This window comes from Cupressus sempervirens, chromosome 4 (genome assembly GCF_028749045.1).
Source record: "Cupressus sempervirens isolate cs-2001-9-10 chromosome 4, ASM2874904v1, whole genome shotgun sequence".
NCBI classification, from domain to species: Eukaryota; Viridiplantae; Streptophyta; class Pinopsida; order Cupressales; family Cupressaceae; genus Cupressus; species Cupressus sempervirens.
The window spans coordinates 493,435,894-493,457,556 of NC_143121.1; the positions used below are offsets into that span (position 1 = coordinate 493,435,894).

Here is a 21,663-nt window from a genome sequence, read left to right on the forward strand (position 1 = left end):
GAACCAACAGATTGGTGACTCTGCTAGGGAAAGTTGCTCGCAATACATATTGCGAAGTTATCCAAAATTTCTAAGATTGTAGATCAATATCAAAAAGCAATTATATCAGTTTGTTCAAAATCGTATTCTGCTGTAAGTGAGAACCCGGAAGATCAATACATTCCTCGAAAGAGGTGGCAACTCTATTCAATAAAAGTTTCAATTGGTGACTCTGTTGGGGAGAGTTGCTTGCAGCAGGCGTTGTGAAGTTACCCAGAGTTTCAGATTTCGTAAGACCAGAATCAGAAGATGGTTTTGTTAGTTTGATTGGAAGTGTGCTCTGCTGGAAGTGAGAACCTGGAAGATCAAGACATTCCTCGAAAGAGGTGGCGACTCTATTCAATAAAGTTTCAGCTGGTAACTCTACTGAGGGAAAGGGCTCATAAGGAAATAATTTGATTGTGCCCAATGGAGAATATGTACTATGATCACGATGAGGATCTACGTTACACCATGGAGGAAGAGTACATACACCCACTTGATGTCTTTCTCAATCTAGAAAGATGTGAAGGCGAGACAATGGCACATTTGTTTATAAGGATGGTGGATATTTTTCGAGAAATACCTTCAGACATCATGCCTTCACGCAAGGAATTGATAAGAAAGTTTCGTGAGTTGGGAATCTCGCCAAAAGATCCTTATTTGATGCTTCTCTTCCAAATATTGGATGAAAGTCCGAGTTATATATCTCCTTTGGATGCATATTTGAATTTGGAAAAGCAAGAAGCTAAATCTACAACACAATTTTTCATGAGAATGTTTAATGCCTATTAGGAAATACCTTCAAAAAACAAACCTCCATCATCTGATCTTCTCTACAGCATGCGGGAATTAGGCCTCTTATATGATCATCAGTTTCTTAATTTTCTCAAACTTACAGATAATGAGCTGTTTGTAGAGGAAAATGAATGCAAGACTGAAGTAACATGAGTCAAATGAAATTTCAGATTCAAATGGAGATGAAAATTTTGAACATTCTGAAGGAGAATCAGCCCATGATGATACTTATATGCCTACAGGTGATAGTGAATGTGAAAAGGAGGAAGAGGATTCTTTGAGTGTGGAAAAGATTTCAGCCTAGTTAGATGTAGAATATCAGAAACATGTTGAGAAAAATGATCCAAATTTTTTCTCAAATCACCATGGTCAGCAGGTTGATCAATTTGTGCATTCTCAAGATGTATTGGATGAAGGAGATAGTAATTTACAGGAATCATATAGTGAGGATGAAGTAGAACATTATATGGTGTATGAACAAGAGGAAAGTTCCGAAGGTAGTGTTGATGAAGACATTAGTTTTGCTGATAACACACTTGATGATCCAAATGAAAGCTCTCATGAAGGCATACCTAAATATTCTATGTTCCTAAACCCATTGTTCGAAGAAGAAGTGATAGAAAATATATCTGAATTCACTATATTCTCAAATCCATTGTATGAAGAGGATTTTCTCTACAGCCAAGTCCATCAACATCATGATGAAGATAGCAGGTCTAATTCTGAAATTGATGAAACTCATGAAGTATATTCAGAAGATGAGACTTCTTTCAATTCATCCTATGAACGGGAGGTACATCAAACATGTGAAGGTGAGGTGGAATCAGCTTTGCATAATGGGGAGGATATGTTGGAGAAGAGTTCTGAAAATTTTCCAAGTATCATATCTGATGGAGTTCCTGATGAGGGAGAAGTAACATTTCCCGAATATGTACTATCTTCAAAATCTTCTTGGGGAGATAAGCAATGTCTTGAGTATTTAGATAGGTCAAATTGTGTACATGAAGACATCCAAGCAAAAGAGCTTCATTTAGCCACTTGTAGGGCTGATCAGATGCACCTTCCATTCAGCAAAGAATGTAGTGTACCTATTGATTTCTCAAAGGCTGAACATAAGACGGATACCAAAGATTGCACTAGTGAAGTAGAAGCAATATGCATCATTCATAGAAGTGATGGCATCATGATCAGCAAGTTCAAAGTGTTACATGATCAGAACATTGTGTTTGATAGAGGGAAGAATTCATGTTCATTTTTTGGAGAGCGTATGGCCACCCAAACTTTACCGTGCATCATGTGAAGCATGGATGCTCGGTCTACTCTTCCAGAGATAGCTGGAGTCCCATTATGCCCACAAGGGGCATATGTCCCCAATGAGAGCCACTAATGGAGCCTAAATTTCCAGTCTCCACTTTTTATCTTGAAGGTTAAGCAAACAGATCAGAAAAGAACACTCTGGTCATATAGAGAAAAGACAAGTTTGAGACTGTGACAGCAAAATCTACAAGCATTCAAATTCAAAACCAAAACATTAGCTTGATCATTATATCTATACATCAGCAATATAGTCAATCCTTTGGCTCTTGCATAATACCAGTTTCATAACTTCGGGTTGAGGCTATATATAACAATTGTTTATAAAAGACATTGAAGAGCATGGGTTGCTGACACATGAAAATGTAACAAAAAATTATTTTGTAAAGTCGTTATCACTCAGATTCAGTCAGAATCTCCACAGTGATAAAAGAATATACACTAAAACATACACTACGAGTATACAATTTGATTGCAAACAAAAAGCTTCAAGTTTAAAACGAACATATATGGAGAAGTAAGAAGTATTATCCATCTGCATGTGATAGTAAGGACAATGGAAATTGGTGAGCACTCAGACATTCTTGTGAATGAGACCCTTGCAGTGAGAAACCATGTCAAGTATAGGAAGCCTAGCCTTATGAGAAGTATAGAATATGAGAGGATCTTGGTTGCATAACGATATCAAACTTGGCATAAGAATAGTAAGATAGATCTACACAGCCCATGTAGGAGAATGGACAGAGTGACAACCACAAAGATAACGATAAAGTGATTAAACTCCTCATATCATCAACTATGGTTATTAGTTGAGAAGATGTGATAAGGGACAGCACACCAAAATACATTATGCTTGGAAAAAGCGGTAATTTGGGTGGATGCAGCAATTCATTATGGTGGATTCATTTTCCAGTGGGAGTGATGCAAACATTTTCTCTGAACCACAAAATATATTAAACACCATGAATCATCCGCAAGGGCAATTATTTGTAGTTATAGTCCCTTGAGCCAGTCATATGGGATGAAATAGTTACCTAATCGCGGTATGATCCATGATCCGTATTCAATATTGAGGGCATTAATGCATTCCAAAACCAGTCATGATGACACATAGCAGAGTGCCGCTTACGCGCTTCGACCACTAAAGGCTCGAGACTACATATGTGAGCAATGAGACTAAATGCCTCCTGTTACCAAATATCAAGCAATGATAACGGCAAATATCGAATTCAAAAAGATTGATTCAAGCAATAACTATGAATGGAAATAATGGAAACGAAGATCAGAGATAATAAAGATCAATTATCTTTTGAAATTCGCCAACGATAATGAAGTTTCACGGAAACCACAAAATATTTGTGATTTAAATTCATTTATTTTATTTTAATAATAAAATAAAATGTTCTTTGTTTATTATTAAAGGTGTGGAGATTTAAATTGTAGATGAATCATCCTTTGTAATTTTTTTTTGGAATTCTGTATACAATTTAAATGTCAGATAAGTGGACAAGGTCATTTAGCTTTTAAATTCGATAATCACAGATAGTGTGAAATATTTAATTGTTTTGGCATCTGTGTTCAGTTTGTCTCCCTACCAAAGGAGTTAGAATTCAATCTGCACTAATTTAAGATTGTGTATAATATTTGATCTGTCGCATCTTGATTATTTAATTGTTGGCAGTAAAGTCTATAAAACATTATGAAGTTGTACATAAAAATTCACTAAAGTTGACTCTATTGCCCAAATGAGCAAGGGCATTTGTCTTTTTATTATTAAGTCAAAAAATCTGTAACTTCCTTCCTACAAAGATCAAATCAATTATTTAAAAATATTTTACAATCCATTCAATTTAGACACTCAGCATCCAGTTTCATTTTGATCGAGTTCAAGGACTTTGCCAGCCGGAGAACTCTCAAAGTTTAAATTTGCTTTAGAAAAGCTCTGAACTAGGTAATCAGGTTCAAGGAGAAGGTTTACCCGCCAAGGTGTAGCAGAGCCTGAAGTGCAAGGGAATTAAGAAGTATTCTCATTCGTTGGTTAGAACTGATTGAGAAGTCCTATCGGAGAAGTGGCAGGCTCTTAGATTTCCAATCTGCGGTTTTGGGAACCAACAGTTTCTCCGGACAATCTTCCTGTTAAGAAGACCAAATCCAAATCTTTGAAAGAAGACCAAATCCAAATCTTTGAAAGATAAGAAAGATTGTTTCTAAGATTTTGGTTGATTCTAATAAAACCAAATTTATTGAAGTTGTTGAACCCTTGGTAGATAAACCTTTTGAGGAACTTACTCGTTCTGATTACAAGTTTACTAAGGTTGAAATCAGAAAACAATCACGTTTGAGTTGTTTGCAAGATGCTCAAGATGCATTGGCTAACGTATCAAAGAGAAATCATGAGCTATGGGAAAAGAAAAATCAACTGAAACAGGAAGTCTCTCATCTAAATGAGGTCATTCAGAAACAATTTTCTCAAAGTGTTGTTGTTATGTCTCAAACATCTAAAGAGAGAAAGCTGATTGAAGCCGCTAAATCTTGGATACAGGAAATCATTTTTGAAAGAGTTCGAGCCACCACGGAGACATTTGCAGTTCTTAGGCCTGCCAAAGAGATGAATGAAATGGAGCGACACTTAACCTCTTCTTTGACTCAGGAAGCAAATAACTTGAAGGAAATCCTTGATGGTTGGGATGAAATGGTGAAGTTCGATCTAGATGCCTTAGTCTCATGTGACATTCTTAGATCATGTGAAATGTTCTTCAGATTTCAAGGACTCATTGGTTACATAGAGGAGACATTGAGGAAGCTGATCATAAAGTTGCAGGTGGCCTTTGGAGATTGTCAAGCAGTTGAAACAAGTGTTACTTTTGATTTGGAATAGATGAGATGCCATGTTACTGATGAATCTGGTAATCTCATTGCAGTAGAGAGAGTAAACTCAAAATATACAATCAGAATCAATGATGATGTAAATTCTGAAGATTTTGGTTCACATACAATGAACAAGTTTGTCTTGTATAAATCTTTGACAAAACACTTGTTAAATACTACAGAAGCAAATTCCAAAGTTGTCCAATCGACATATGCAAATGCAATGAGAGTAGAGGCCATATCGAAGACCATGGAAAGTGTTGGTCTCCCCACAGTGTGTGACATCATTTTTGTTTTTATTTCATGTTATTAGTTATAAAGGATGCATTACATCGAAAAGTGTAATTATGTGTAATGCGAGTTGCATGTGCAGTTGCACATAACCCTTTATTTTCTCTTGTAGTTAGACTAGGTCAAAGTTGATTGAGATGTTCCAACTTTTCCCTCCACCTTTTTCTCAACTCCTATGCCTACATAAAGGAGTGCCCCCTCATTGTAAAATCATCATTATGCCTACATAAAGGAGTGCCCCCTCATTGTAAAATCATCATTATCTTTATGCAAGAGAGTTCTGCAGAAATTCTACCAACAGAAATTTGTTTGTGTAAGCACTATTTTGAGAGAAAGTGAATACAAAGGAGCATTTGAGACTTAACTTTGATTAAGTGAGATTATTATTTGTATGAGTTGTAAGCTTTGTCTATAATTCACGCAAGTTATCTTTGATTCATGATATCTTGTGTTATTGGTAATAATATCTCGTGAATTAAATAGAAAAGAGTTAAGAAGCAATTAGAGTCAGAGCTTTGACCAGAAGCAATTGTGGAAGTGTATAGCTTGAAGCTTTGTCTATAGCTTATATTTTCTTCTTAATTCGCAAAATAGTTAAAATTTTCTTACTTTTAGGAGTCTTTGTGCCCTAATTGTAAAGTTTTCCCATATAGAAGTATGACCAGACTTAGAGCCAAACCGGTACACTTTCAGCTAGCATTTGAGTTAGTGAAGGTTTATCGCTATCACTGTTTTCAGCTCTTAATAGAAGTGTAGTTAGAGACTTGCCCTGCCCATTACTCGCTCCACAAGTAAGTGGATTCTTTCTTGAAAGATAAGAAGAAAGGATATTGGTAACACCCATTTTACAAAATCTCTCGACTTCTTGCTAACCTTGAGTTTATCCAAGAGCCTTCCCTTTAAGATAGGAGAGACTGTCTCACACGCTAGCTGGTCATCCTATTTTGCGACTAGATTTTCACCCAAAACTGTTGGTTGCAAAATATCCACCCAACAACCCTTTAGTTTCTTTCTCCTATTCTTTCACCTTTTAACCCTCTTTATAATATTAAATTGAGCTTTTTATAAATCTACATTAAGCTCACATAAGCCAATTTTAATATTTCATAAATTGGACCTTAAAATTCCTTATGTCCCAAAAAGGAGACACTACAAAAAAACATGGAAAGCAATTCAGTAATGTGTCACTCTATATAATGCTATGTTGGGTGTGTTTGTTGATATAGTATCATAAACTTCCCAAAAATAGCCACCAGTTTACCCAAGATTAAAAGAAGTAATTGCATGCACATTGCACAATACTGATAATTCATATATAAATGTTGCACGTTTTATTCAGTCATTTATTAATTTCAAACTACTTAACATTGCAAATCTTATTATTTCTATGGCTACAAAAAGAATGTAGACTCTAGCCCTACTTACAATTTGAAAATGCCAACTTCTAACAAAACAGGGATATCAGAACATCCAACTAACATACATTGAAATTAATACAGCAATACATCTTGTGAATACATAATACACAATCATTTAGCCACAGAAGCCTGTATTTTAAGAGCAGAAAGCATTATCAGAACAAATAAGACATATACAAGGAAGAAATAATGACATGGTCAAAATAAATGTTAATTGGTTACAACTCTGGACCCCAATATATATGAATAAAATTGCAGTATTTGTCATATTCAGGCTAAAAATTAAGATCTGGCATAAACAAGAAGAGTAAAACAATGAACTTAGACTCGCACATACCTGTAATCGAAATTGACAGCTTCAAGAATTTCATTTAAGGCACTTTCAGATAAATCAGGAAAGCTTAATTTTAGCTGTTCCAAATTGGACTGTGACAAAATAATCAATATCAAGAAATTAATTCACCTACATTTTAAGCAATATCTAGTACAAAATAAATTTTACCACTCACAGTGAAGAGTTAAAGTTCTTTATAAGAATGAAAACTGATAGTTTCCTGATCAAAATTAAAAGAATTTGGTATGTTGAACAAGTTAACAAATACCCTATGCCATGTCCTACATTCTTTAGTGATAAAGAATATTTTATTTAAGGCAGGAAACCTCTTCTTTTTAGACAGAAAATATCCTGGATATCCAGAAATCAATAAAACCTATGTCATAAGATTCATATTCAAGATCAAGTTTGGTAAAGGTAGCTACTATTTAGAATGACCTTCTCAACAGATAAATTTAAAAAGGAAAAAGATTAAATTCAAATAATATAAATTTGCAATTTTATTTCATTTTCTTAAATTAAAGACATTAAAGTTCAAACTTCAAATAACTTGAAAAAAATTGAAATGATTAGTTTAAAATTTAACAGCTAACTTAAATTTATAAATATCAATAAACCCAACAATGTAATTGAGTTAACGATAGTTACCTTAAACGTCCCGATTCAACTATTTTATTCTGTTTTCCTATCAAATAATGCTAAACAGTCAAATTAAAAGTAAAGATCTAATTAAATCATGTCGTCCATTTACTATATAGAGCTCCTATGCTCCCCAAATTCAAAAGTCATTAATAATATTATCATTCAATCAAACAAAGTAGATGAAAAGCAGACTTTGTAAATCAAAAGCATAGCCTACCACCCGCCCCACAAAAGAAAATGCAGTTCAGAGATGGATGGTGAAACAAAGCAATGGATTATGCCACTCCATTCAACTACCGGAATTTATTATACGAATTGCATTTTTTATATTCTTTAGCTGTAGCTTGAGAGGAATGCCAAGACTCACACAAACAGTCAAAAGTATTAAACAGTGGCTGTAATTGCGGGAGCATGGGGTTTAACACCATTGTTTTGATAATGTGTGATGGTGGTTCTAGGGCATGTGCAGAGTCGAAAGGTCCATCCCTCTGGTTCTCACTATCAACCCATTGTGGGCCATTGAACCTCCTCTTGTTTTGGTGAGCATTGTAGGAAATAAAAACATAAAACACTAATATTGTTGCATTGTGTATGGTTTTCACAAATTAAAAACGAGGGGAAATTGCCACTATACAACAATTAGAACAAACTGAAATGAATTTAAAGGGTTTTATGTAAGTTTGCTAGGTTTTGAACTTATTGGTTGAAATTCACCAAACCCTATGATATACTGTAAAACTATGTCATTGAAAAGGGTACCTTCGAATACAAAAATCATGATTCTTACTGAAAAGGTAGGCTCACTAAAATGAATGAATAAGTTTTCTAAAATATAAAACCAGCCCAAAAATATTGGCATACCCGTTCATGTTGATAGTTTCTACTTAGTTTAGGGTTTCTGTTGGGAAATTTGTGTGTTTTAAAATAAATAAATGATAAATATACTAAAAAAAAGACGCAGATTATTGCTCCAATGCCTAGTAAGTGCGTGCACCCAGCCCATGTATCCAGATTCCAAATGCTGGTGCATTACGATGTCAATGTGTTTGGATTCTCACAAGGAGCACTTTTTCTCCTTGTGGCTGCACCGGATGCATCCACAACGAGAAAAACACTCCCTATGAGCATACAACTGCACCCAAGCACATCAAATGCACCTAGTCCAAATGCAGCCACAAGGAGTAAAGGCACTCCATGTGAGCATAGAAGCGCACCTCAGTGCATCTGGATGCACCTGAATGTCCAATTCAATAAAAACTTTTAAAAAGTGACTTTTCACTTAACACGTGCTTTAAAAGTGGCTTTTTTAATATATATTTTCCACAAAACCCTAAAATGACCCTAGATGACTAATTTTTACCACATCAATGGCAACCTGAGACATACGGGTCATAAATGTCGTGACCCATACATTAGGAGTCACTCTTTCTATGTTAACTTTGGTGTTTTGATTTTGAGTGGGATCTAAATCCTTAGTTAGCCTTCTTTGACTTCTGATCCACAAATTGGCTAAGAGAGGTAAAGTACAAAGCTAGCTCCCTAAACTTTGGGATCCATATCTAGAAATCCTATCAAGAGGCTAGCAATCTAGTCAATTCAATATAACGCATTCAAGAAGTAATTAAGTTACTTCAAGCATCATGGAAGATATGGAGTAGTGTTTAGATCTTGACATGTTGGAAGGCGTTCATGTTCTTCATATCCTAGATCCAAGGTCAAGACTGCATTGACACAACTTTCAACCATCTTCATGATCTATCCAACATTTGTGAAGGTGTAATATCTTCTAAAGCCTCTTCTATCTTCAACATGCTTCTCCCTTTATGTAATTTCAATTCGACTTCAAAGTTACATGTGGCGAAGTTTCAAATTCAAATTCAGAAAGGTATAACAATTTGCTTCAGATTTCAAGTCTCTATTCATCAATTTTTGGCAAAACAAGAGAGAATCCAAAATGTACGGGCGAGTCTAATCGCCCCTATTGCTCAGGTCAACACTAGTAGACAAAACTAGCTAAAACTTCCTCTGTAGGTCAATGGCTTTGCCTACTTCTCATATTTGGTTCCCAGATTGTCATATAAGTCTATTTGCTCTTTGTGTACACAAATTCATACTCCTTGCATCCTGTTGCATCCCATTTACTTCCTTCTCATTCCAAATTCAATCAATCAACATATTCTTAGTGAAGGGAGGTAAAAGGCTCACATTCGTTCAATGCTTGAGTCCATGTTAAGCCTAGCAAGTACTTTCCCTCTCCTAATTTAAAGAGCAAAAGAAGATTATATTCAAGAAGTGATGTTTCCTTTCTTGTTTGATCATCCTAGTGAATACTCATTTCACACATCATTCATTCTGTCTACCTTACAATTTGGCAAACCTGACTCATAACATTCCCATTCTAATTTGGATGTTGACATATGACTTGTATGATTACATTTTGAACGTTTAGAGTTTACTTCATGCATTCCCTTAGCTTGCATGTGTAATATTTATGATGCATTGGGTCTTTCTTTACATGATCTCTATCTTTCTATTTGAGATCTATTTTATATTTACTTGATATGATGTTTAAAAACTCAATTGGTTACTAGTGTTCAATGTTTAGACATCTCTTTCATTCATTGAATTGTGCATGAGTTTCATAATCTTAAGCCCATGTAACATAACTATGCGAAGTTATGGACTTGTGGGTTCCTCTAAAGGTGTTGATATTGAGTCTTCTAATATCTTCCATCAAAATATAGATGATACCACTATGCCTATTATTGTTGAGAATCGCTCTTACCATTCTTCTCGTGATCAGGATGAATCCTTAAGAGCATCTCCTACCCCAAGTGCAAAAGCTTTCCCCAAAGGTTTGAGTAATGGTTAGGTCAAGACCAGTCTAATGGTGAGGGAATTGCATTGGTAGAAGAAACGAAGAAGTTGATTCAAACTGATGAGCATGGTATTGATTTATTGGGTGGCATATCACATCTTATTAATGAGAATCTCAAATCTATGAAATCTTGTGTTCAAGATCTTAATCTTTCTCATCATGATTATAATGTTGAGACTTCTATTCTTATTCCCACTTCCTTACCAAATGTGGCTGCATATACTCCATCTATCATTGCTAGATAGAAACCAAGAAGATTTCTAACAAGATCCATAAAATCAAGACCAACTATCCAGTGCTAGTCAGCAACACTCTTACAGCTTCATCCAGGAGGATCTCCATGTTCAAATTCTGATCAAGACAAAGTCAAAGATGGTCAATTGGAAAAGCAAATGGTAAATTTCCTAATATCCCAAAAAGGGGACATTATATAGCTTCCTAAAAGAGAACATTATATGTTTAGATTGTAACACTGATAATCTACAGGTCTGAGTGTGCAGACCGCACCTAATCTTTTCCTTCTTAAGTATCATATGAATGGCATTAAATATATATCAATATACCTCTTGTGATAGGCGGCAACTTCTAAAATTGTGTTAGGTGTTGTTTAAATGTTAATCATCTTGCAAATCATTGATTTTTGGGAGAGGGTTTGTACCGACTTAGGAAGGGACATGTCCCTTTGAGGGACATGCCCTTTAGTCATGATATTTAGGAAGGGTATTATTGCAGTTTGAGGACACACAAATACATCAAGTTTGCTCCCTCAAGCAACAATACCTAGTCGATTTATTGTAGAGATAAAAACAACTTTCAAATCAGAATAAAAGTTGACAACTACTTCATACTTCAGAATTTTAAGAAGTTCATTTTCAGCAATCAAGGATAGTTTACAAGTCTAATCAGTGGCACAGGTTTTGCATAAACTTTACATGGTATCAGAGCTCTGGTAGTCGAACCTAGGCTCTGCAAAGTTCAAGAATCAAACTTCATATATATCTAGCAACTATCTCCTATTTTTAATGGCATACACAATCAGACCCAAGGACAGGTTTGATGGGAAAGAACACTTTGATGCTTGGAAATTCAAAATCATGATGATTCTTGAAGAGAATGATGTAAAACAATTTGTTGATAAAGCATCCAAACAACCTCTAGTTGAACCTCATAAATATATCTAGAGCAAAGGAAATAGGAAAGCAATTCAAATCATATTAGATGGAGTAAAAAATGATACCATACCCATGCTTACAAAACATGAGACAGCATTTGATATGATGAATGCATTACTAAATGCATATGAGGTCAATAATGCAACTAGGGTTATTGCACTAAAAAGGCAACTAAATCACATTCAAATAAAGAAAGGAGAATCAATGATTTCTTATTTCCTAAGGGTTGCAAGCATTAGAGATGAACTATCAAGTATAGGAACCATTATTAGTGACACGGAACTAACACTAATGGTGATAGATGGATTACCAGATTCATGGGAAACTTTTGCACGGGGAATAAGTATCAAAGATAAACATCCTGAATGCAACAGACTTAAGGGCGATTAGAGATGAACTATCAAGTATAGGAACCATTATTAGTGACACGGAACTAACACTAATGGCGATAGATGGATTACCAGATTCATGGAAAACTTTTGGACAGGGAATAAGTGTCAAAGATAAACTTCCTGAATTTAACAGACTTAAGGGCGATTAGAGATGAACTATCAAGTATAGGAACCATTATTAGTGACACGAAACTAACACTAATGGCGATAGACGGATTACCAGATTCATGGGAAACTTTTGCATAGGGAATAAGTGTCAAACATAAACTTCCTGAATTCAACAGACTTAAGGGCGATTGTCTTCAAGAAGAATCCAGAAAATTAAAGAAAGGAGGGAAACTAAAAATAGAAGATGAAGAACTTCATGTTCTAAATACAAACTTTTGTAAGGGCAAGAAGAAGCATTTCAAGAAGAAAAGGGGAAATCAAAAGAATGGAAAATCCAAGAAAGCTCTATCTAAAATAAAGTGTTTCAATTATGAAAAGTTTGGACACTACAAATCTAATTGTTCTGAGAATTCTAAACAACAAGTTAACTGTACAAATGTTACTAGGGAAGAAGATAATTATGATCCTGAGAATCGTGTATTATATTCATCGCTATCAAATGAAATCTCAAACAAAGCATGGGTAATTGATAGTGGATCTTCTAGACATATAACAGGATATAAAGAAGCACTAGACTCTATTTCAAAAAAGGTCAATGGCGAAGTTACCATTGGTGATAATTCAACACATCTCGTCGAAGGAATTGGAAATTGCACCTTGAAACTAAAATCTGAAAATTCTCTTCTTCTCAAAGGTGTACTCTACGTACCAAGAATTAAAAGAAATCTAATCTCAATTACAGTACTTGAAGATGATGGGCATAATGTTGCATTTGTGAACGGCAAAGTAATAACTTGGGCAAAGAACTCAATCAAGAAAGCAAAGTTGATTGGTCAGAGAAAAGGATATTTGTATGAATTGAATTCAAAATCTAGTCAACCTATTCAAGCCTTAATTCATGAAGCTGAAGACATAAATGAAATTCGGCACAAAAGATTATTGCATCTAAACTTCAAAACCTTATCAACTATAGAGAAGATGGTAACTGGTTTACCTAAACTCAATAAAGACCACTCAAGCATATGCAAAGGATGTGCACTGGGTAAGAACACTAGAAGTCCATTTCATGATAGCACTAGAAAAACAAATAATGTTTTCGAATTAATTCATTCAGATTTACGTGGAACTATGTATGTTCCTTCTCTTGGACGATTCTGGTATTATATTTTGTTCATAGATGACTTCTCTAAGAAACCATGGATTTACTTATTAAAATGCAAAGAATCAGAAGAAATCCTAAAGAGATTTAAAGAATTCAAAACATTAACTGAAAATTTATCAGGACATAAAATTAAAACTCTTAGAACTGATAATGGAGGGGAATACATCTCAGATTTGTTTAAAAAGGTTTTGTAAAGAAACAGGAATTAAGAGGGAGTACACCATTCCTTATAATCCAAAACAAAACGAGGTAGCAAAAAGAAAGAATAGAACAATTATAGAAGCTGTTGGAGCTATGATATTTGATCAAAATCTAGAATATTATCTTTGGGCAGAAGCCTCTTATACTGTTGTTTATATTCAAAATAGAAGCCCTCACTCTTACCTTAGAGATAAAACTCTAGAAGAAGTCTTTACTAAGGTTAAACCCAATATAAGTCATCTTAGAATTTTTGGGTGCCCCGTATATATCCATATTCCAAAAGAAAAGAGAACCAAGTTAGAACCCTCTAGGAGAAAAGGTATTTTTGTTGGGTATAGTGAAACATCTAATGCATATAGGATTTTCATACCTAGACAGAAAACTATTAAACTTAGTAGGGATGTAACTTTTAAAGAAGATTTAGCATTCAAAAGAGCCCTAAGTTTTGAAGAACCTTCTTCTTTACCCAGTTTTGAAAGAAATGCTGAGTTTGAGTCTGAGTCTCAGAGGGAGAACATAGAAGAAACAGAAGACGAAATTCGAAATCTAAATCTTGAAGAAATTCAAAATTCAAAGAAAAAACCACTTTGGGCCATCAGAACAGTAGAGGAAACACAAGACTTTGTTGCACCTTCTAGAATAGTCAGAGAAAGCGAAAGACTTAAAAGATTTTCTAGTTAAACAACAAATATGAATGATTTGTCCAAAACAGAACCAACCAATCCTTCAAATGCTATTAAACATACAGCCTGGAGTGAAGCTATGAAAGAAGAATACCAATCTATTATGAAGAATGATGTTTGGGAAATTGTTCCAAGACCTAAAGGAAAATCTGTTGTTTCTTCCAAGTGGATATTTAAAATAAAGCATGTTGTTGACAGTAGCAGTGAGAAGTATAAAGCTACATTTGTAGCCACAAGATTTTCTCAGAAAGAAGGGATTGATTATGAAGAAACCTTTGCTTCTGTTGCCAAATATACCTCCATAAGAGCAGTCCTAGCAATTGCAACATCGAAGGGATGGAAAGTACATCAGATGGATGTAAAAACAGCATTCTTAATTAGAAAGATTACAGAAGAAGTATATCTGGAGCAACTTGAAGGATTTGAAACTCATGATCCTAACGTTTTTGTTTGCAGGCTCAAGAAAACTCTCTATGGGCTTAAACAAGCTCCAAGGGCCTGGTCTGAAAGAATTGATAAATATCTCACCGGCTTAGGATTCTCCAAGAATGAAGCCGATACAAATTTATATTATAAAAGATATAAAGATGATATGGTAATTCTGATACTGTATGTTGATGATAATAACAGGTGACGATCATCTTATAAGTCAATGCAAGAAAGATCTAACATGAGAATTTGAGATGAAAGACTTGGGACTCGTTTATTAATTCCTAAGAATGGAAGTATGGCAGAATTCTGACAATATCATACTTAATCAAGGGAAGTATACATCAAACATTTTGGAGAGATTTGGAATGTGGAATTGCAAGTCTATGTCTTCTCCAATGGAAACTAATCTACATAAACTTAAAGAAGCAACAGAAGAATCACCTTCCATAGATTCTACTCTCTATAGATAAATGATTGGGTCCCTTATGTACTTAGTAAGTACAAGGTTTGATATTTGCTATGTTGTTAATGCCTTAAGCTAGTTTATGTGTGAGCCAAACGAGAGTCACCTAGTTGTAGCTAAACACATTACGAGATACTTATAAGGCACACTTAATTTTGGACTCAAATATGAGAAGGTTGGCTTAGATTTACATGGATTCACTGACTCGGAATGGGGTGGAAATTTTAAAGACAGGAAAAGTACTTTAGGATGTTGTTTCAGTTTAGGATCAGTAATGATCTCTTGGATATGCAGGAGGCTGTCTTCAGTAGCTCAAAGCTCCACAGAAGCTGAATACATTGCAACAGCAATGGCCTCTTGAGAAGTAGTTTGGCTAAGAGAGTTATTTGTGGGATTATTTGGCCAAGCCATGAATCCTACGATTATTCATTGTGATAATCAGAGTTCCATCAAGCTTTCGGTGAATCCAATTTTTCATGACAGGTCCAAGCATAGTGATGTAAGAGATATGGTAGACAGGAATTCTGTAAAATTAGAATACATTTGCACTGCAAATCAGACAGCAGATATTCTCACTAAACATCTTTCTAGAGTGAAGATAAACCACTTCAGGAGAAGACTTGGTATGGTTGAATTGTAATCCATTTGTATTCTTTAAATTATTAATAAAATAATTTTATTTGTCAAGCTATTGATTGTTATGGGCTCCACCATTTGTATTTATTATTTAAGAAGTGACGATCTCTGAGATAATGAAGACTTGTATAAAAGACATTATGAGAGATGAGAGATGACGATCTCTTAGGTAATGTGCTAGATAGTAGAGTTCTACTGTAAGATCTAGATGATTTCAAGATCATATTCTGATGTTGGCATTGCTATGTCAATAAGTCACAATTTGGATAAACGAAGAATTTTATTGTTCTTCAGGTTTATCCTGTATTTTGGTACATCCTAAACTCAGGATCATGTTGTGATATAGAAATACCAGTATCTATGAGTCAAAACTTGGATAAATGAAAAAATAAAATTAGTCTTCAGATTTATCCTATATATTATCACTAGTAGCAGTGATTTGTCATATCACAGGTTTAGTAATATGACATTGTATCATGTGTTCTATGACACCACATGCTAAGAAGATTCATATAGATATAGAGTATCAATTATTGCTTGTTCATCTTTATTGATGTTGCTACATATGATATCTCTCTATACGATCATCAAGTTAAGAGGGAGTGTTAAGTTTGTAACAATGATAATCTACAAGTCTAAGTATGTAGACTGCACCTAATCTTCTTCTTAAGTATCATATGAATGGCATTAAATATATACCAATATACCTCTTGTGATAGGTGGCGACTTCTAAAGATTGTTTGATATTTTATGCTAACTTAACACATTGTGTTAACTGCTGATTAAATGTTAATCATCTTGCATATCGCCGATTTCTGGGAGATGGTTTGTGCCGACTTAGGAAGGGACATGTCCCTTTGAGGGACATGCCCTTTAGGCATGATATTTAGGAAGGGTATTATTACAGTTTAAGGACACACAAATACATAAGTCTGCTCCCTCAAGCAATAATACCCACTCGATTTATTGCAGAGATAAAACAACTTTCAGATCAGAATAAAAGTTGACAACCACTTCATACTTAAGAATTTTAAGTTCATTTTCAGCAATCAAGGATAGTTTACAAGTCTGATCAGAGGCACAGAATTTGCAGAAACTTTACATTATAGATAAGAGATATTTTCCACAAGTTAAATTGTGATAAAGCTATCAAGATTCAATTGTGTAGTTTTCAAGTTAAACTCATTGAATGTTTCAAGAGTTGTGGTTCACATGCACCCGTTTCTAATGAGAATGAATGGAACACTTAGTACTCATTACATCTAAGATGATGCTCACATCGGTGAAGCACCAAGACTTCACGGGATGTCACCCATACAATTACTACTCGAATGCTTAACTACAAAATTTCTTCCACTGTTAGACCCACTTTACTTGCAACCTCATTTGCAAAACCTTAAGCACATGTTGTGCCTTATGAACTCTTTATTAGAAAGTCCCTCAGGCTCATCAGTTGATACATAAGAATATTTTCCACAGCAAGTCAACTTGTAATACTACTATCAGGATTCAGCTATGTAGATTTTTAAGACAAACTCATTGACCCATGTTCATGAGCAGTGGTCCACATGAACCCATCTCTCATAAGAATGAATAGAACACTTAGCACTCATTGCAACTTAGCACTCATTGCATTAAGGTGATGCTTGCATTGGAGCACTCAGACTTCCTAGGAGGTGACTCATTTAGGTGACGTTATTCCAAGTGAAATCAAGACCCTACCTAGGAAATTGAAAGTCAATCAAACAAAGTCTCAATTGGGGACATTACACTTCTATAGTTATTTAACTCATTTGGTTACTCTTCTTCCTCTATGGTCCATTACAATATATATTTTCCATTAAACAACTTGCTCCATTCAAAAAAATTATTTTCAGTATATCCACTTGTTAGTGCATGTTAGAAATCTCAAACAAATGCATAACCAAGGTCCTTCTATGAGTGAGGAGCTATAAAAATACAAATGAAATAAAGCACTTAGACCTAAGATTCCAAGAGACATGCAAATGTCAAGGTAACGAGGTTTCATTAGGATCTCAAAAAGATGTTGAAAAGTGAATGAATGAATCAAAGTAAATGAATGCCAACTTATGCAAAAGCATCACAATGTATAGGAACAAATATAAAAGAATGAAACTACAAGCTACATGTGAAATTATATTGAACTAAGAATAGGATAGAGGCGCTAAATCCAACCAATACAATGTGAACACTAAGTAGTCTAGAAATAGCAAAAGCTCAACCCATTGAAGAAGGGATACCATCTTTTATGGAAGGGAACACCTCGACATCATATCCTGGTCAAACTCACTTTATGAGCCTAAGCAAGCTTAACGAAAGTGTAAAAATACATAGAACTAAAGGAAAAGTAAATAACTCTGATATCCCGAGTTTAATAATCAAGCAATAGTATAAAAGAATATATATAATAGAATGACAAAGTGATTATAATCAATAATATATCGATTTAGTCATTAACCATATAATAATCCTAATATAGATGACTAAATGATTCTTGTAATGCTTCTCTAATGAATTTTTAATAATATGCATAAATGAATAGTTAAACAAAGAATAAAATTCACATAGATATTTATATGATAATAATTAATAACCAATATATGAAATTATCAAAGTGTAGCTAATAACTAATTAAATCAACAAAGTGAACCTAACAAATAACCAGTCGTTAATGATTCCTTAATATTAGGGACACGTCAATTGATCAGGAGGCAGCATAATCAATACTACACGTATAAGGTAAGAATGGGGAAATTCACATTTTATCCATACAATAATATATATTTCTACTTACGAAGATAAGATTGCAATTTACACCCCACCCAGAAATGGGCAAAGAGACCGAATGGTCTAAGACTAAAATGAGGAAGATAAAATAAAATATTTGTGCATAACATTTTTTAAAATGGAGCAGCACCATCAATTTATTTAACCTCTCTTCTTTAAAAGGCACCCATGTAGTGGAATGTGGGGACCATTATTATATCCACCTTTATATAATGATGCCCATTTGCAAGGTATGTAAGGAAACTTACACTTAAATTGTACTTTAGTGCATATTAAAAATAAAATAAAATTAATTTCTAATTAATATAGATATGGATCATTATGAAATGGGAATTTTATAATATTATTGCAAATCATTAAAGTAGATCATTTCTTATAAATGATTAATAATTGGGATTAGAATCACCTTCCATATCATTACTAAGAATAAACTTGGGCTTTTAAGATTATTATAAATAATTATTAGCGGGAATATCTTATTATTTAAACTCGCATAGGAGGTGTATTATGTTATCAAGGAGGAGCTTGTATAAATCTAATCTAAGGGTAGGGGTCAGCAATCCGTAAATCTTTGTGAAACGGACTTGCACTTCTAAACTTTGAGGGAGTCCTTAGATGGTATCCAGGCAACTTGGTTAACATCTATACCCTTCGATCCCAAATCTAATTAGTAATATCATTGGACAAGTAAAATGACAATTATGAATATTTTGATTGATTAAATAATCATCTATAATAATGGACCCTAAAAGGGGACATTACAGTGATATCAGAGCAATGATCTTGCCATCCTGTAGGGAAAATACATTTATAAACATTTGATTCAATAAAGATCAGACTATTGATTACATAAATGATAAATACAAATTCATGTAAACCAATAATTTATTGTCAAGATGAGAGAGGCAGAGTAAATCCTCATGAGATAGGTAGATCCCAAGATGGGTAAGGACATGGGTTCCAATGTCTTGAGGAAATATTCCAAGATGTGTCAAGACATAGTTTCGAAAGCCACGTGGAAAGAGTCCAAGATGGGTAAGGACATGATTCCAAAAGCCTTGAGGAAAGAGTCCAAGATGGGTACGAACATGCAGTCCCAATACCTTGAGGGAGCCTACTCGTAGATGAGTATCTTGCACCCTGCGACAATAAAATTTCCATACTCAAAAGAGGTCATGTAAGGAAGCAAAAATGATTAAGAGAAATCTCGTAACTAATGACTTGATACATACTAATGTTCCTCAAAGAGACCATTAAATCAATCAACTACAACAAAAAGATATCGGAAGCTTTAAAAGATCAATCATGCCTTTTGAATTCATCAGTCAAATTACGGTCAACTCACCAACCTGAATTATGAAACCTATAATTTTTTTCATATACCATCTGATCATCAAGCACAAATCAATTGATTATGCTCAATCAATCACCTAAATGAGAATTAATCTCATGATCACTGATTCAATTTACACATGGAATCTCTCATTGCACTTGATATGGGTGCACTTAATTCCATCCTCAATCTACCAATTATATTACTTAATTCCAATTCGGAACTCAAATAAGAGTCATCGATTAATTGTGAATTGCTTGAGGACAAGCAACTTCAAGAGGGTAGGACTGTGATATCCCGAGTTTAATAATCAAGTAACGGTTTAAAAGAATATATATAATAGAATGACTAAGTGATTGTAATCAATAATATATCAATTTAATCATTAACCATATAATTATACTAATATAGATAACTAAATGATTCTTATAATGCTTCTCTAATGAAATTTAATAATATGGATAAATGAATAGTTAAAGAAAGAATAAAATTCATTTAAATACTTATATAATAATAATTAATAACCAATATATGAAATTATCAAAGTATAGATAATAACTAATTAAATCAACAAAGTGAACCTAACAAATAATCAACTGTCCATGATTCCTTAATATTAGGGGCATGTCGATCAATGAGGAGGCAGCATATTCAATACTACATGTATAAATTAAGAATGGGGAAATTCACATTTTAGATATAGGATGATATATATTTCTACTCATGGAGAAAAGATTGCAGTTTACACCCCAACCAAAAATGGGCAAAAAGACCAAATGCTCTAAGATTAAAATGAAGAAGATAAAATAAAATATTTGTGCATAACATGCTTAAAAATGGAGCAGCACCAAACATAATTATATGGAGAGAATATAATTTGGGGATCAATTTATTTGACCTCTCTACTTTGAAAGGCACCTGTGTGATGCAATGTGGGGACCATTATTATATCCATATTTATATAATGATGCCCATTTGCTAGGTATGTAAGGAAACTTATAAGTATTACAAATCATTAAAAGACATCATTTCTTATTAATGAATTAATACTAGGATTAGAACTGCCTTCCATATTATTACTAAGACTAAACTTGGGCTTTCAAGATTATTATTATAAATAATTATTAGTGGGAATATCTTATTATTTAAACTCTCATAAGAAGTGTATTATGTTATCAAGTAGGAGCTTGTATTAATCTAAGCGGGTACGGATCAGCAATGCATATATCTTTGTAAAATGAACTTGGACCTGTAAATTTTGAGGGAGTCCTTAGATGGTATCCAAGAAACCTAGTTAACATCTATACCCTTCTGATCCCTATCCAAATAATAATATCATTTGACAAGTAAAATGACCATTATGAATATTTTGATTTTTTAAATAATAATATATAATACTCAGACTTCCCAAGAGTTCACTCATTTAGGTGACGCTATTCCAAACAAAATCAAAACCCTACCTAGGAAATTTAAAGTAAATCAAAGAAAGTCACAAATGAGGACATTACACTTCTATAGTTATTAACTCAAATGGTTATTCTTCTTCTTCTATGGTCCATTACAATATATATTTTCCATTAAACATCTTGTTCCATTCAAAAAAATTCTTTTCAGTATTTCCACTTGCTAGCGTATGTTAGAAATCTCAAACAAATGCATAAACAAGGTCTTTCTCTGATGGAGGAGCTACAAAAATACTAATAAAATAAAGC

The 21,663-nt window shown here is 33.9% G+C and overlaps 1 protein-coding gene across 4 annotated transcripts in view; it reads right to left on the bottom strand.

Moving 5' to 3' along the window:
* The window catches only part of LOC149562101 (SMR domain-containing protein At5g58720-like), a 263,926-nt gene that overhangs the window by 113,437 nt on the left and 128,826 nt on the right, over positions 1 to 21,663 (bottom strand). For all 4 annotated transcript variants that reach the window (XM_089825643.1, XM_089825641.1, XM_089825642.1 and 1 more), the window contains exon 6: positions 7,045 to 7,133. In XM_089825643.1, the coding sequence (XP_089681769.1) occupies positions 7,045 to 7,133 (89 nt within the window). The remainder of the gene's footprint in view (positions 1 to 7,044; positions 7,134 to 21,663) is intronic.